The following is an 18,080-nucleotide window of genomic DNA, read 5'->3' on the forward strand; positions in this document are numbered from 1 at the left end:
ATTTAATAAATTCCCATATGCCTCAACATGTGCCAACCCTACCAGGTTATCTCCAGTCCAGCTGCTGTTATGATAATTGCTGCCAACTTTCAAACAACTGAAGAGAATAATGAATAAGCTACGAGTTGGCTCACAGGTAAATTTAGATGGCCCCCAGCTAAAACGTGGGCCACTTTCAACTGAAAAAGAAAATTAATTAAAAAGAGTTCACCTCCACTCCACTGTGTGAGAAACAGAACTCAATAAAGACCGTTGAATTTGTAGTTTAAAAGCCTGCAGCTTCAGGTAAACTCCTTAAATCTGTGGGTTCCAGGCTTAATGCTATAAGTTGTGGTAAACGCTGGCTTTTTGAGGAGACAGATTGGGAAATGCCTCATTCACAGCACAAAGATCTGACAGCCTCACAATATTGGAGGAAGAAAGTAAGTGGCTCCTACTTGTTAAAGATTCATTACAAAAGACTCCAAAGACTTTAGGGGAAATGAGATACAGAGCAGAAGAAATACACTTATATACATGTATGAAATAGTCAAACAACAATATTAATCAATAAAATTGAGAGAAATAAAAGATGAAAATATCAAATACAGCAGTTTATATTAGGATGATTTAGTGATCAACAGCTGGACACAATCAGGATGTATGAATCTCTCTAAAAATGAATGTGCTACACCAAGCAATAATAAATAACAGACAAAACAGTATTACTACTGATCGTAGACCAAACTCCAGGACTTCAGTATTCCTAAAATAAGCATAAATCTATCTTGCACAAGCCACGTTAGTCTTTAATGTGGTAAGGAATTATACAATGAACAATAGCAACTAGTGTAAATATCCCATCAATTTCCAACTGCCCATAATAACTGAGAATCATTTACTGGATGGATGAACTTCCTTAAGGGGCTGGACAAGTTGTCCTCCTCAGAGAACAGAGCTCTTTTGTGTTGCCTTCAAGATTAGACATGGCCTCATTCTCCCTAGTTTTATGGTTCTGATGAATTTTCTAAAACCATGCAAGCACAGCTTTATTTACAGTGATGATGACTTTATAGGGTACCTGAGGTTTTCTCAGTTATCATATTGGGTTTCTCATACAGTTTTCCACTGTATTCTACTTATTAACTGTGAACTTCACGATACCAAGTTTACTTCTGTCCTGGACGATGCTTAGTAGTTTAAAATCTCCTATAGATGCAGACTGGCTACCATCACACTTCACACTTGCAGGCATGGAAACTGAAATTATGAAATTAGCACATGTGTGGAACAAAGCATATTCTCCAGGCATCCTTAGTCCTTAGATTCTCCAGAGATCTCCAGAGTCTGTGATACTAGAAACACTAAAGGACCCCATTAGAGCTCTTGGGTCTAAGATCTCTAGCTAGTCAACTTATCCCGGTGGAACTACATAAATGCCACAGATAATGGAGACTACAAAGAAAAGACTGAGAGTTTACTCTGTGAAATGGCAGCATCTTAATGTGACTCATATCTGACCTCTATACAGCTCATGGAGGCTGCGGAGAATGTTCAAGATGCAGCACACTCAACAGGTCCATCTTCAGAGCAACACAAAGGCTTGCTGCCCAGTTTAGTCATAGCAAACGACTGAGTCAGCACCTACACAACCATGGCAGAGCGAGTTACCGAGGCCTAAGTCCCATTCCAGCACAGCAACCCAACATAGTACTTGGAAGCGACTCTGACCTATTCTGTATAAAAGGATGTTTGGCTACACTGTTAAAACATTGTATAACATGTATGAAATGTGTGTGTTCATTGCTGCTACTTTAATATCTGCAAGGTAAGAGATTTCATAGCAGTAATAATTCCTTTGCTATTTGGGAAAGCTTCTCCAGTGTCACAGTGTTTGGAAGGACTCTATTACAGGAGACAAGCTTACCTACAAAAGCAACCACCAATGCAACGAAAGGATATGGCATAAATCTGGCATGAAAATCTACATTTTTTAGCTTGGGCCAGTTTCACACAAGATGGGAGAGCGTAGGAGATGGAAGGGATTGGCAATAATTCTGCGTTACTTTGAAGGCTGTACAGACTTAATACTAGAAGTATGCAGCCCTGGAATAAATACACTTCCTACTCCTGATTTGAATATTTGAACAATTAGCCATATTTGTTTGAATGTACCCCTAAGTGTCTTTATTCTTGGTGATTAGAATAATCAAGACATGCCTTGAGGTAGAAAAATTATTTAAAAAACATGTTAAGGAAAGATGAGAAGAGGAAACAGGAGATTGGAAATAGTGTGTGCCATAAAAATTAGTGAGTAATTAAAGGTGGAGAAGATAATTGCTGACAATTTGTCTAAAGTAGTCATACCCACGTAGGACATTCACATGGCGCAAGAGCACATAATTATGAATAACAAGATGGAAACAGCAACAATGAGGGTAAAACATAAATTACAGACAGGAGAGAGGACCACACCACAATGTGCCAGGATAAATGACACTCTCCTACAGGGGATGATGGTGCCCTAGATTCGAGGAGGGTCTAGGTGACCGTAGCTAGCACCTCAGTTTCCTGCCTTGTCTAATCACAGAACACATTCCATGTTTGGAAGAGAAATTTTGAAGAACATAATTATGGGCTGCTAGTGTTTTTCTGTGGAAACAAAATTATCATTCATGTCTGAGATTGTGTAAATATGCCTTAATTTTGGTCAACAGCAATTTGAACTGAAGAAAATAGAATTCTATAGCCTCCCTGTAAACTTGGAGTACTTGAGTTAACTACAAGGATCAGTGAATAAGAGCAAAGATATTCCAGAAGCTGTGAAAACACCAATCAGAAGAAAAAGATCCACACTGCCTTGACAGAATTGGTCACTTCCTCTGTGTCAAAGCCAGCTCACAACTTCAAAAGGCCACATGAAAGGAGATGTAAAGGCTAGCAAAGGGAGGGCAGTGTTTAGCCAGCTGGTCAGGTATGAAAACAATCATAATTTGAGCTGCCTTAGGAAGGCGGGCAAGCTTACACAAATCAGTGGTGCTTAGTGCACTCATGGAAGGGGAGAGCAGAAGCCACATCAAGAGCCCCAAGGAAGCTGACGGCTTTGAGAGCTTCCTGGGTCTTGCCCTCTGCCTCAGACCTTAGGTGCAAGGCTGGAGTAAGTGCCCGGCTGCCATATTCCTTGGGAAGAAAGGAAGAAACGTTTTTTTTTAAAGTGCTAGCAGACTTACTTCTCCTTGAGAAAATCCACAACTCTTTTGAAGTCAGCCACGCAGTACTCTCTCTTCATATCCATGAGCACACTGTCAGAGGCGGACTGCACTGGGATGTGGAGGAAAGCGTAGACTCTGGGGTGGTTGAGGATTTTCGCCATTTCCTGAGAGAGATGGTAGGGGAAACATTCATCATGTGAACAAATCTGAAGCAGCGGCAGCACTTCCCTTTAGATCTACACATATAAGTGCTGTGAACACTCCACAAACGCGCTTCTCCTTACAACCCATAAGGCAGCACTGCTGGCACTGCTCTATGGTGATACTGGGGTCTGGTACAGCCCTCAGGACTCCATGAGTGAACTTACTTGTTCACTGTCTCTGGCATGATTTTCAAAAAAAGTATGTGAAATCAGATAAAGTCAAGAGAAAAGGTATTTTTGAGTGCTTCAAAAGTAACCAGCATTCCTTCTTCCTCACAAAGAAGCTTTCTATTCTACTTGGTGACATTAGCAGAAGACATCTCCAAGTTAAACAGCTGTGACCTTGTGTACTTGTCTCCTTGAGTATAGAATGTCCCACACTTATGTGCAAAAAGTACTTTTTCAATGCTGAAGATGAGAGGATCCAGAGGATCCTTTTAAATTTTTTTTTTAAATTCAGTTTACTAACTGACAATGCGTTTCGAATACTTAGAGCAGGAAAGACAGGTGACCATACAATAAAGAAAGCCAGCTTAGCACAGCATGCACGCGAGGGAGAGGCCGAGGTCAAAAGACAAGAAGGAAGTGGAGAGGAAGGATGAGGAGAAAGAGGTAAGGAGAGGATCATGGATGCTGCAAACAAAAGACAAACTCTGAGGGAAGCAAATTAGGCATGTCTGATTTAAACCTCTCCTGAGAAAACAAAGTAGAATTAGAAAGAATGGAAAGTCTAAGTCATGAAAAAAAATGTAAAAAAGGTGCTGTTAACAGTGTCGTGTGCGCAGTGGCATCTAGTTCTCACAGGACACAACAGGACAGCAGCGGCGCACACCTCCGGTTTCCTCCTTAGAACAATGTTTTGAAGGCAAATGCCTCCCGGTCGCCCCTCAGTAACTCCCAAGTCAGTTCTCTGTTCTTTGCTGCCCATTTTCCTTCCCCTGGCTGAACATTAGCATTGTCAGGAAAGCAGAAGCAGAGGGCTCAACTCCAAGGAGACACCTCCTTAGTAGAAGCTTAGCTCTCCTCTTCCTCCTCCTCTTCCTCCTCCTCTTCCTCCTCCTCTTCCTCCTCCCCCTCCCCCTCCTCCTTTTGAAAAGCCCCTTTCACCAAGTGCAGATTAGCAAATAAAGTTAATCCTAATGTCCCTTCATTTGCGTGCCCTCTCCTAGGAATTCGTAAACACACACACACACACACACACACATGCACGCTCGCACTTGCATGGCTATGGAAAGACTATTACAAGCTGGAATTGAGTTTTTTTTAATATTTTATTATTTTATTCATATTATATCTCAATTGTTATCCCAGGGGTTGAGTTTCGAATAAAGTAGCAAATTAAGCAGATGCAATGCCACAGTCAGGAGTCCGCTTGAAGGAGCACAACTTACTTGCTCTGCAGTGAAAGCTTTGGCCCTTTGCTATGATTCCCACCTTTCTGGTTTCTCCAAACGAAATCAAGGTACAAAAACCTTGAGAAAAAGATTCATAAGATCTGTTTTCTCAAGGGGGAAGGACTCAATAGTTTAGATGTTCTTGGACACTATTGTTGTGGTGAGAAGGTATCTGACACACACGATAGTTGCAAATGTAGTGATGGTTGCAGTTTCTGTGCCTGAAGTCCTCATGTGTGGAATGGGATACTGACAACACACCCTCATCTAGCCACTGGGCTACTATTTAAAAGGCAGTAAAATAACCCAGATGTGCTTTACCAGTGAGAGGGTCACACATAAAGGGGGGCTCCTACGTACTGAGCTGTACAATGGGAGCTTAAGGTTCTCTCACCAGGCTGAGCAGGAGAAATGCACTTCCTGAAAGCACACACACAGGGTGGACACTGATAACAGGGCATGCCCTGGCCATGACTTGGTTCTGCAACAGTATGACAGCTTACAGAGTCAGGCAGTAGACATCCAGTGGCTTTTTTTCTTCTTACATTCTGGAAATAAGTTTGGCTGCTAGTAGGCACCCTCTGCTTGGCACTACATACTTCACAGCTTTGAAATGTTAGGCAGTGGGGCGCAAAACCAAAACAGCCAAGACCCTTGAGTAACTGGGGAAGCAGGGCAGTCAGTGAAGTGCTTGCCTGGCACACAGGAAGCCCTGGGTCCAGCCCCAGCACCACATATGACCAAACATGATGCTTCAAGCCTGTCATCCAGCATTCCAGAGATAGAGGCAAGAGGATCAGAGTCCAAGGCCATCCTCAGATATACAGCAATCTCAAGTTCAATCTCAATAATGACTATGTTCTGCCACTTCACAAGGATCCCCAACAACACAGATTAGTGCACCCACATGCTCTGCTTTTCTTCTAGACCTTCTTTGGTACTTTTGGTGAAGGATAGCCCTTGCTTCTTCCCTTTCCAAACACTTCTTCCACTCTGTCTCAGCAGCTAGACCCCAGGGCTATCCACGTTTGCCCATAGTCTGCCTGGCAGTGATGCAAGATCTCTAAGACTGAAAGCTACACAAGGGCAGGAGTTGCCTCAACAAGGGTTCCCATGACACTAATAATCCTTAGAGGCATTGAAATATAGAGTCATAGGCGTGGTGATATGGTTCAGTTGATAAAGGTGCTTGCTGCCAAGACTGACAACCTCAGATCCTTGAGACTCACGTTACAGAAAGAAATAACTGACTGCCTAAGGTTCTCTTCAAATCTACACACACACACACACACACACACACACACACACATCTATTTTATGAACATACAGTTACTAGCATATATTAAGAAATAGAATGTGATGTTTTAAAGCATGCTTGCATAATAATGAAATTAAAACAGAAAACATCTACATTTGATAGGAAGACAGTATTGAATCAGTTTGACAAAAGCAGGTCAACAGAAATCACCTTACTTTAATTTTTGAAATGAGGGAAAATATATGTGAACATGTACAAAATTAAAACCCAAGATTGCAAAAGTTACCCCATTGTAGAACCTATCTCTATAGGTCTCTAGAGGTTCAGATTTTAATCACAATATACAACCCAACAGAAGGAATCTGCAGCCCACCCATTGTGCTGAGACTCACCCAAGAAATTTATAGCCCACACATGGAGCCTAGGTTCACCAACACAACTTTTAGTTCAATCCATAGGGTTTAAATTTACCAAAGGCCTACTTCAGCAATGGTCAGCAACTCTAAGGTCACAGCGTGCAGCCTAAGCATGGGATTTCTAACATGGCAGAATTTAGCATGGCTCCTTACATCGGGAGAATTTTGTTCTGGTGTAGCTCTACGTGTATCTGGGGGCATGAGGAAGCAGAAATGTGAGGAGCATATTAATGTACACAGAGAGAGAGAGAGAGAGAGACAGACAGACAGACAGACAGACAGGGGGGAGGGGGGACAGAGAGAGGAGGAGGAGAGGAGGGAGGGAGAGAGGGAAAGAGGAAGGAAGGGAGGGAGGAAGGGAGAAAGAGAGAAAGAAACAGGCAGAGACAGACAGACACACATGTGCGTGCACACCAGCACATGGGATATGCATATGAAAGCCTTTGTGTCTTGAAAAGCTCAGGTTGCAAACAGCGTGATAACACTATTCCAGCATAAGGTCATTCATAATTTAAGAGGTGATATGCCAAGGCTGATCACGATATGGATCAGGCATGGAGTGAAGAATGGCTAACCAGATCAATAAGCCAGTGTTTCTTTCCTTTGCTGCTATATAAAGCTGTTATCTTAGAAAATGGAAATTACATCCATGCTTATTATTTATTTCTGAACTCAAAATATCAAGAAAAAGCCATAAACTGAATGCAAAAGGTTCAATTGGAAAGGGCAGTCTGGTGAGTGCATACATTTTAAAACAACCATTAAGTGCTGGTTTTGTTGCATTGCAGTCAACAGAGCCTGCCTGGTTTTGAACGTGTGCCCCACCAGCTCATGTCTGAGTATGTGAACACAGTATGAGCTGGGAAGACGGCTCAGCTGTTGAGAGCACATGCTTCTCTCCTACAGGACTCAGGCTCAAGTCCTAGGTGCTGCAACTCCAGGTCAGGGGTCTAGCATCTGTCTGACCTCCATGGCACTTGCACTAGTATACATATCACCCACACAGATATATCACTAAAAATAAAATAAATCTGTAAAGAAGAGAGTATAAAAGCTATACATGAATGAGAAACTGTGACATTTATCTTCCTGTGTCTGCACTACCTCACTGACTTACCTCATTTCTATCCATTTCCCTGTGAGTTTAGTAATTTCATTTTTCTTTACAGCCAAATAAAAGTCCATTGTGTATTGATGCCACATTTTTATTATCTATTCATCAGCTGATAAACAGCTAGGCTGTTTCTAGGACCTAGCTATTGTGAGTAGAGGAGAAATGAACTAACTGTTTTATTGTGATGATACATATGTTAGCCATTTTCACTATTTGTACAATACAGTGCTATCAGGCATAGTCACAGCTTTAACAATGTCACAGGTTATTTATGTCCCAAGGTTTATAATCCCAAATTAAAGGTAAGCACATTCAAGATCAAGACTACACGCCCCTCTCCGTGGGCTCTGGGAAAGACATCTCTTCTTTGGGTCTGTGACTCTGAAGACCTGAAGTACCCCTCCTATTTGGGATCACACTGTCTAGAATTGTTTCATCTCTGGTGCATTTTACTTTGCAGAATCTCCTAAGGTCCATTTCTGTTGTAGCAATTTACATCCTTGCTTTTTTTTTTTTTTTTTTTTTTTTTTCTCTTTTAGGTGGCTAATGTCTCTACTGCTATGTCAGAGGACACCATACAGATTTCAGGCACATATTTCCTTTTCCTACAATTACACCACACATTTTCATACCCAAAGGTTATAAACACTTTTATTTCCCTACTTCTCTGATCTCTAAATTATATCTCAATCAAGTATCAAGCTGCTTAAAGGGAATGCTGCTCTTATTATACATTTGATCATATAAATGAGTGAGCAATACAACCAGTTGGCATGATTTCTTCCAGTGAGTACCGTAACAACTGCAAGAGGATATTCAAAGGAGCAGTGCCCCAGTGCTGGGCGATCCCATTCTAAAGTCACCTTCAACACTGGCAAAGTCATGCATGCCCCCATAGAAGACAATCAGAAACATATTTCATCCACGGCTTCATTAATAGCGTCAGAGCAGCATTGAGTCCATCAGCAGTGCCCACATTTCCTCTCAGCAAGTGAGCAATCAATCACCATAATAGCATCCGAAAGTGAAGGAGTGAGCTTGAACGGGGGAAATCCCCAGTCCTGGTGTCCCAAATGGAAAGGCCTGGATATTGTGAACAGATTCCAGTTTATATTTGAACTATAGCTTGAAGATGTCAGCTTTTAAACTACAAAGAGTTAACATTTTATAGAATTTGAGCTAAAATAGGTTGAGGAAAAATGTGTGTCTTAATTAGTTTCCACAGAAACACTCAAGGACTTCAGCACACCTTCATCTTCCTCCATCTCAGTGTCAGGACCAAAATCACACTTTACATTACAAAGTTAAAAATACTCATTTCCATACTAATGTCAAAATACTAAAAGCTGAACACACACACACACACACACACACACACACACACACACACATACACTTGTTTTCACCTGATATCTTCTGTGTTTACCATATGTTCAAGGTATTTCTCTGTTCTCTTAAGAAATCAAAAGTATAATGGTGGTAAGAAAGTGGGGAGGTGGATCAAGAAAAAGTTAGGAGAAGAAATGAGGGTGAATATCCTCAAAATCAGTTGTATGAATTATAAAGTCTCAATGAATAACAATGTTATATTAAAAAAAAATTTTTAAAGTTATAGCATCCTGGCTGTGGCAGTACTTGTATAAATCTTTATGTATAATAAAAATCATGGAGCTGAACACAAACCAACAGTTAAATTCACCATATTAGTTTTAAAATAAAATAACAAGCCTAACAGGAAATTGGGATTTTATTCAAACATTCTATATGATGAACAGATTCTAAGAAGGAATAATCTTCTTGTTATTTTTCTTTTTGCATTTTTGAAAAGACTGAGGCTACAAAACATTCCAAAAACAAATCAATAACTGATCAGTTTAATGGGTAAAGGGCAAGCTAGTTAAATTAAGCATTCAGCGGAGACAGCTCAACTGCCTTCTATTAAACACGACATAAATAATTAAGGAATCTAATGAAATGGCAGATGCTAAAGATTTGTTTTAAAATACTGATATCATTTATCTCATCTGATTATCCAGTTTGAAGCTTACCTCAGATATCATTTGTTTCACCTTTTAGGCAAAACATACTTTGGTCTGGTTATTCACCAGCTTTGGCTACGTGTTAGTTACTTTGCATGTGATACAGCTAAGCAAGTACTTATTCAGCGTCAACTATGTTCCAACATTAGCCAGGCGAACAGTGAAACTCTGCATTTCAGAATAGGTGCCCAGGCAACTCCCGCCCTTGACAGTGGCACACCAGTTATATCAGCTGCTCTACATTACAGTCCAAAGTACGCCATTCAGCTCCTTCCTCCAGCTCTAAACAGAAGCCCTGTTGCTTTCGCTGTGTTCCCACTGGTCAAATATTCCAGAAGAAGACACCCCTGACTTGCTAATGAAATGAGGACAGAAGCTCCTGTTGTAGGTGGCTAGCCTGTGTTTCATTTCAGACTCAGTTCTGAGGTGTAAACAAGTTAGCGATGGACAACAGCCAGGAGCAGTTGTTGTATAGTAATAACAGGGGCAAACTTCCTTCATAGCTGCTGTGATTTAGTGGTGCGCTTCTTGTACAACATAGTGTGCATTATTTTTCCTGTCTTTCACAGCTGATGTTAGCAGAAAGCTTGACCAGGCTAACGGAGAGCCACAAAAAACCTGACAAAATATCTTGTCCAGATTTTAAAAACTGACAGAACAGTGCACCTGCTGTACCTGTAAGAGTAGTTCCAGAAGATGCCAGTATTTAACCCATTAGAGTAACAGGAATTCACATTCACCAGTGGGCACACATCATCTGACCTACTAGGGACCCAAACCAAACAAACTGCAGAAGTAGAAAAATAGCCTCCTCTTGAGGGCTGAGATTTCCTTGTTCTTCTCTTGGGTAGAGGTGCCACTGCTCCCAGGCCTTTGGACATCTGAGCACATACCAGTAGTTGGGAGGTGCTCGGGTCTTCAAACTGAATGAATCAGACCATCAGCATCCCTATCTCTCAAGACTCAGATGCTCCACAAACTGTGACAGCTAAATCCCTAGTAAACACCTACCTATATGTTATTCTACACACACGTTTGAACACACATACAGTAGCCTATGTGTTAGTCTACAGATGTGTTTGAGCACACATATAGTAGCCTATGTTTCTTGGAAAAAATCTGGATAATTCACTTTATGAATTAATGTCATAGTTAACTTACGGGTAATATAGCTTAACATTTAGACATTTTTAGACTAGTATTGAATAATTAAGTGGAGTTGGCTAACTGGAAGTGCAAGTGTATCACCTATCATGGCAGAACAAGGAAAGAAATATGGTTTTCATCTTCATTAGTGCATATTAACTGCACACAATGATGGGTTTCTTTATGCCATCTGTATTCAGGTATGCTATCCACCATCCCTTTACCCTCTCTTGTTCCTACCCTGTCTGGGCCCTCCCACTGGCCCACTGCCTCTGTCCAGATTTTAAAAAAAAAAGGATTTTAACTCTGTTTAATTGGCTGTAAGCATTTTCATCATATAGAGTATTCAACTTGGATGATAAACAAAACATTTCTAATTAAACCGCAAGAACAAATGTTCAAGTAAAATCAGAGTGGAGGCCACAGTTTACAAACTCACTGAGCATCTTTAAATGACCCTAACATCATGCTGATCCCTCTAAGACATGCCAGTCCTCGCCAGGAAAGTCTAATCTAGGTTTTGTCATTCCCACTATGATCCAGTGGAGCTAATCCAACTGCCTATAAATCAACTTAGACAGTTTCCTTTGCCTTAAAAAAAAAAAAATCACCACAGACAATTCCTTTCTTTTAAAAAATGTATAATAAACTCTTCTAATTTTGTTTTCTGTGTACATGCATCAATGTATTACAACAAAAGCTATCCGCCCTGTAAAAGCAGCCCACGGACCCAGAAGGTCAGTGCTTTTCCTTTTTCTCTAACATTGCTCTTCTATTTGAGCCTCAGCCAGGAGGCTGGGGCAGGAGGATCTCAAGTACCAGCAGTCTGGACAACACAATAAGAATCTTTATGAAAAGCATGACTTAAAATTACAGCTGGAGGAATGTAGTACACTGGGAGGCTAGCTAATATAGTCAATCTATGTATTATTGTATCCAATAAATTGATTGCTAGGTTTTTATCAAAATAATTCTAAAGAGAATTGTTCACTTGATGGGTGATTTATAGACTATTGTAAATTAAATTTTCTAAACTGCTTATAAAAAATAAGCATCAGATAATTAGTGCATATAACAGTGGAAATGACCCCTAAAGGTAATTAATTTTCTCTATTATGACTGTAACACATTTTTACATTAAAAATCTAGGAAATGGAGAAAAAGAGAACACAAAGTAACAATTGCTACCCACTGCCCACCCCAGGAAAGAAGAAGTGACACTCTGTAGCCCAGCCTAGTCTTCAGCTTTGGATTTCCTTGCCTCCAAGTGCTAGAATGACAGGTGTGCACCACTGTGATTAGCATAATCCTTAATAAAAGAAAATGTCAATTCTTCCTGAAACTGCTAATATAAAATTATTCCTGATACCATCTACTGGGATTAGGCAAAGTAAAATAATTTTTAAGAACCTACGTAATAGGTTATAGATTATTTTCATAGAACATGGGGTGTATGACTTTAATTTTAGCACTCTAGACACAGAGTGAGTTAGAGGCAAGCTGGGTTTATATCCTAAGCCAGGTTTACATACTAAGTTCCAAGCTAGACAAAGCTTCATAGTAAAACCATGCCTCAACAATAAAAAAAAAAAAAATTAAAAAAAAAACCATACAAACAACAAAATTGATAGCATTCATAACAGTGCACTGTTAAGGCTGAGCTTTGTTTCCAAATGTAGGAAGAAGTCTTTCTTCTACTCAGGCCCTTGTTGGCCAAGCACTAACACTGCAGGGAAGCAGAAAGCTTCCGCATTAGCGTAGCCAGAGAAATCTGAATATGCAAATAACAAATAAAGGGGAATGAGATTTGTGAAGAAGTTACACCACTACTGCATCATTCCTGGAGCTGTGATGAAACAATTGCAAAAAACAATATAAAAGGAAACAAACTTCTTTGTCAGGAAAGACCTTACAAACAAAAAAAGGAAACGAAGAAAAGAGAAATGAGCAATTCTTTTATTTAAAGTCTTATAAAAAGGCGCCATGAGAAGTCCTTCACTGGCTTGATTCAGGGTCACAAGGACAGTTGCCAGTCTTTTCCAAATTACAAATATATTAGTATGATAGGCCCAGGAAACCATGGTCTCAGTCAGAGTATGTCATTTAGGCCTGCAGTGGAATTTGCTTAAAGGAAACTTACAGGCTGCCTGAACAGCAAGGTGACTTCCATCCCTCAGCCTTAGGGAATCCCTCTAAAGTTCCCTTATTTGGCAGAGGGAAATTCTTCCCTCAGAAACATTGCTTTGGTCTCCCTCCCTCAAATCTCAATGCCCAGGGTAAGCTAGTAACTAGAGAAAAGACTCAATGCCCACAGCCAGATTTCCCTTGGATTCTGCTGCAGCAGCTTTGGAAGGGCTCTGTCACCAACCTGGTCCCACCAGTCAGCGCTGCCTGCAGCATGAAACCAAGGTTCAAGAGAGTTAGTTTTTTTTTTTTTTTTTTAATTTTATTAATTTATTAAGATTACAACTCAATTGTTATGCCATCACTTGTATCCTCCCATTCCTCTCTCCCTCCCGTTTTCACCCTAATCCCCTCCCCTAGGTCTATGACTGAGGGGGAACTCCTCCCCCACTATATGGTCATAGGCTATCAAGTCTCATCTTGGTAGCCTGCTTATTCTTTCCTTGAGTGCCATCAGGTGTCCCCACCAAAGGAAGATGGCCAAATATGGGGCACCAGAGTTCATGTCAGAGCCAGTCCCCGCTCTCCATATAACTGTGGAGAATGTCCTGTGATCAGGGCCCAGGGGGTCTGCTCAAATTATTGCACTAACCAAGGACAATACAAATAGTAATAATCGAACCCCTACTCTGATCTACCCAAGAGAGCTAGTCTTAGGAGCAAACTCAAACTGAGCCCCAGTAGAAAGGCAGGGAACATCTGGGCACCATGAAAGGGAAAAGGAGCTCCCTCACCAGGAGCAAGAATAGAACAAGAATTCCAGCACAATGAGCAACTGCTGGAGGCCTTCTCCCTCCCCAGAGTAAGCTAGCCACTTTCTAAGAATCTCAACTGAGACTCCATGACATGTACCCCACTCCTTGTCCAATTCCAGTGGCTTCTGCTTTCATCTTATCTGACTATAATTCTCCCCAAGGCATCTCCAGAACCACTCCATGGCTCTCTCCTATTTAAAAAAAAAACAAAGAAGGGAAGGGAAGGAGGGAGGAGAAAGGTTTTTAGGTTCTGAGATAGGACTTGAGAGTCACCAAAAGGCTATATTTGGCTAATGGTAAGATAGAATTGCTTACTCTCTTGAGGACCCTGACGCACGTTTGGTATGATGTACCTTCTGCAACCTTTGATTTGAGGTGACCATATTGACTACACTCACCGTCTTGGGTATATCTTCCTTTCTTCTTTCTCAGCACTTGTGTGTGAGTTTTATCTTTAATAAAGCCCACCTCTGCTTTACTTTACCAAACTGCCCTGAAATTCTTTCCAGCACTAAAACTATTCAGAACTCCAGCTCGATGGTCTGAGTTGGCATCCTTAAAAGTCTAGAGAACTCATTACTAAGGCTACTGGGGTGGCACTGTGGAGCTATGTCACTGTTTCCTTATCTCTGATAAAGCATCACCCCCACATGTGAGACATCTGAGTCACACTCATGATCTCATTTGAAGTCAGGACAAATCTAGGCAGGATGTTTCCTTTACTGAATCTAAGACTCAGAGCACATAGCACAATGGTGTAACTGGCATCTAACATCCCCTGACACAACCTCGCAAAACCAAAGCATGGACCTATCTGTGTATTGCAGGGCAGCTGACCCCAGGCTGGAAGGCCACTGAGGATGAACCTTCCCATATACTCAGCAACTTCTAAATCCAGAAGCTGAAAGGGCAGGATACTGACTCTGTTCAAAGGCATTCAGTCTCTAGCCCAGAAAGAGACATGCTGCTAGAATAAAGACACTGCTGTGCCATCCCTTAAAAGTTAATCCAGGTCTTTCTGCTTCTGGGTTAACTCACTCATTATGATCATTTCTAGCTCAATCCATTTATCCACAAATTTCGGGAATTCCTTGTCTTTAATAGCTGAGTAGTATTCCACAGTGTATATGTATCACAGTTTCTTTATCCACTCTTCTACTGAGGGACACTTAGGCTGTTTCCATGTTCTGGCTATTATGAATAAGGCTGCTATGAACATGGTTGAGCAAATTTTCTTGTTGTGTGCTGGAGCATCTTCTGGGTATATTCCAAGGAGTGGAATAGCTGGGTCTTGAGGAAGCCCTATTCCCATTTTTCTGAGATAGCACCAGATAGATTTCCAAAGTGGCTGTACTAGTTTGCATTCCCACCAGCAGTGAAGGAGTGTTCCTCTCTCCCCACATCCTCACCAGCATGTGGTGTCGCTGGTATATACTCACTTATATCTGCATACTAGCCCAAGGGGCATGTCCCACGAAAGCCTTCACTTACCAGGAAACTGGGACAGAGGGGAGGGCATCCTATTGGGACTCTAAATGAGAGACGCATTGGAGAATAGCAAAATAAAAGGATCCAGAGGGTCCTAGAAATCTACAAGTAGAACAATATGATAGGCAGATTTGGGCCCAGGGGTCCTGCTCAAACTAAGGCACCAGCCAAGGACAATACAGGAGGTAAACTTTAAACCCCTTCCCAGATCTAGCCAATGGTCAGAATATTCTCCACAGTTGAGTGGAGAGTGTGATATGACTTTCTCACGTACTCTGGTGCCTCACATTTGACCATGTCCCCTGGAGGGGGAGACCTGGTGGCACTCAGAGGAAGGACAGCAGGTAGCCAAGAAGAGACTTGATACCCTATGAGAATATACAGGGGGAGGTAATCCCCCTCAGGAACAGTCATAGGGGAGGGGAATAGTGGGAAAATGGGGCGGGGGGAAGGGAGGAATGGGAGAATACAAGGGATGGGATAAACATTGAGATGTAACAAGAATAAATTAATAAAAAAAAAAAAAAGTTAATCCAGGTCTGGTGTGCTGATGGGGTTAAAGATCTCAGCACGCTGGCAGAAGACCTAGGCAGAAATCTGGGAGCTTGTCGCCATTCTGGTCTACATAGTGAGTTCTAGGACAGCCAGAGTTTGTGAGACCCTGTCTCAAAAACAAAGAGTTAATCCAACTGGACCTGGCCCTCACACACACAGATGAATTTCCTCAGAGAGCTATCTGTTCTAGACATAATGCAATGGACTAGGGATGTAACCTAGGAGTAGCACATTTGCCTAGCATGCACACAGCCCAAAGTTCAATCCCCAGCAAAATGTGTGTGCGCGTGAGCGCACGCACACGCACGCATACACACACACACACACACACACACACACACACACACACACACACATCTTAAAAATATAGCTCACTCACACTAACAGAACTTTGACCACTGCCCTCACAGCTGAGGGTGCCTCCTATTATAATGTAATAACTTTCTGTCTGTTGTCTGGACTACTCTGTGCGTCTCATCTGGATTCATGTGACTGCAATCACAAGGTCTGTCTGGGAAGCAGAACAAAGATAAGAGCAATCCCTGTAATATTTACCCCAGACCCTAAGTTATTTCCCGTGAAATAGCCAAGCACAACTTGCACAAAATTGTTAATGAGGAATGCTATCTGAGGGATGGAGGGATGGCCCAGTGGTTAAGAGCACTTGTTGCTCTTGCAGAGGACCCAGTTAGATTCCCGGCACCCACAGGGCAGCTCACAACTGCAGCTCCAGTTTTAGAGATCTACTCTCTTGTGGCTTCCACACACAGATGGTACACAGATGTATATTCAGCCAAGATGCCCATACACATAAAAGGAAAAAAGTAATTGACTTTTACAAATAACAGGCACCATGTCTGGGAGGTAGGAAGAAGGCAACGCTGGAGAGAGGACAGACAGATGCAGGTGCCCCTAAATTCAGCGTGGGATTGTGCCCCTTGGCCTCATAGTGAACATCTGATGGAAGAACTGGATTCAGCAATCTACTCAAGTTCACAGGTTAGCAAACAGCATGCTCTAGGGTACTGAAGTTCGCTTGAGGGCATAGACCGACTGACGTCTATGGCTGCCTGTCTCTGCCCAGTATCCTAAGAGAGCAAAGTGCATCAGAGATACCTAGAAAGATATCAAAATTCAAATTCTGATTTTTGTATCATTATAAAGGAGAATCTTAATCTAGTATAAGTAGAAATTATGTATGTTTATATACAATCATATATACATATTTACATATGTAATAGACTCATAAAAGGCAATTTTAATTTTATAGTTTGCAAAACTTCCCTTAGATGAATGAACCTATTTTTTTCTTAATTCAGCAAAATATTTGATGCTAGGTATCTTCAATGAGAAAGAAAGCTCTGAATCTCAGTTGTTCCGTTCATAGTTCTGGTCATTCAAGAGCGCATACCTGGCGACGACCTTCTGGTTGGAATGTAAATAGTAAAAGTCTGCAAACAACAACCAAACATAAACTATACCAAAGGGACCCAGGAGGAGACAAGGCATGGATAAGTTTGTTGCTCAGTTTTGAAGACAAGGTCTTGCTGTCTGGGATTAAACTGGGATTAAAAATATCGCATGGGAAGAAAGTGTACCGTGCGTGCTGGTCCTTTCCTATGAAAGAACCAGGCTCTATCCTAGGTCCTTCTCATCCCTCAAAGGCCCCACCTGCAAAAACAAAGATGAATTGCCCCCTTATGAGTATGGCAAGACAGGGTTCACTTTCAACACTGGGACCTTCAGGGACACATAGACCTGTGGACTTACAAAGTACAAATTAGTAAATCAGCATACATTTCCATAACACTGAAAAGAGGGACATGCACTCTGCCTTTTGCACACAGCTTCAGTCCGCTCCAACTGCCCTCACACATCAGTGCTTTCCCTAGAACTGAAGTAAAGGAAGCTGCGTGATTCCACAGTCAGCCGGTGAGTCTATAAACACTGTGTCAAGGCATTTTCTGAGATTCTACTCTGCTTCTTTCTACACACAGTGAGCTCCACAGATAGAGATCAGGAGGCTGCATGAGAACGTTAAGATTAACTTAAGTCCTAGCAATAAATCTAAGTGTGTGTGTGTGTGTGTGTGTGTGTGTGTGTGTGTGTGTGTGTGTGTTGGGGGATGTATGCTTTGGCTTTCCATCTTGTTTGAGGAGACAAGATTTCTCAGTGAAATCAGAGTTCATCAGTTGGCAAGACTCATTGGCCAGCAAACCTTGACTTTCCTGCCATGGTGGACTGTACTCACGAGCTGTCAGTCACAATAAAGCCTTCCTTCCTTCCTTCCTTAGGCAGCTTCTGCCAGGGATTTTATAATAGCAATGATACAAGAAA

The 18,080-nt window shown here is 41.6% G+C and overlaps 1 protein-coding gene across 1 annotated transcript in view; it reads right to left on the bottom strand.

Moving 5' to 3' along the window:
* The window catches only part of Cdkal1 (CDK5 regulatory subunit associated protein 1 like 1), a 532,156-nt gene that overhangs the window by 204,946 nt on the left and 309,130 nt on the right, over nt 1–18,080 (bottom strand). The window contains exon 9 of the mRNA XM_051169450.1: nt 3,210–3,355. Coding sequence (XP_051025407.1) covers nt 3,210–3,355 — 146 coding nt within the window. The remainder of the gene's footprint in view (nt 1–3,209; nt 3,356–18,080) is intronic.

The sequence above is a fragment of the Acomys russatus genome, chromosome 3 (assembly GCF_903995435.1).
Source record: "Acomys russatus chromosome 3, mAcoRus1.1, whole genome shotgun sequence".
NCBI lineage: Eukaryota > Metazoa > Chordata > Mammalia > Rodentia > Muridae > Acomys > Acomys russatus.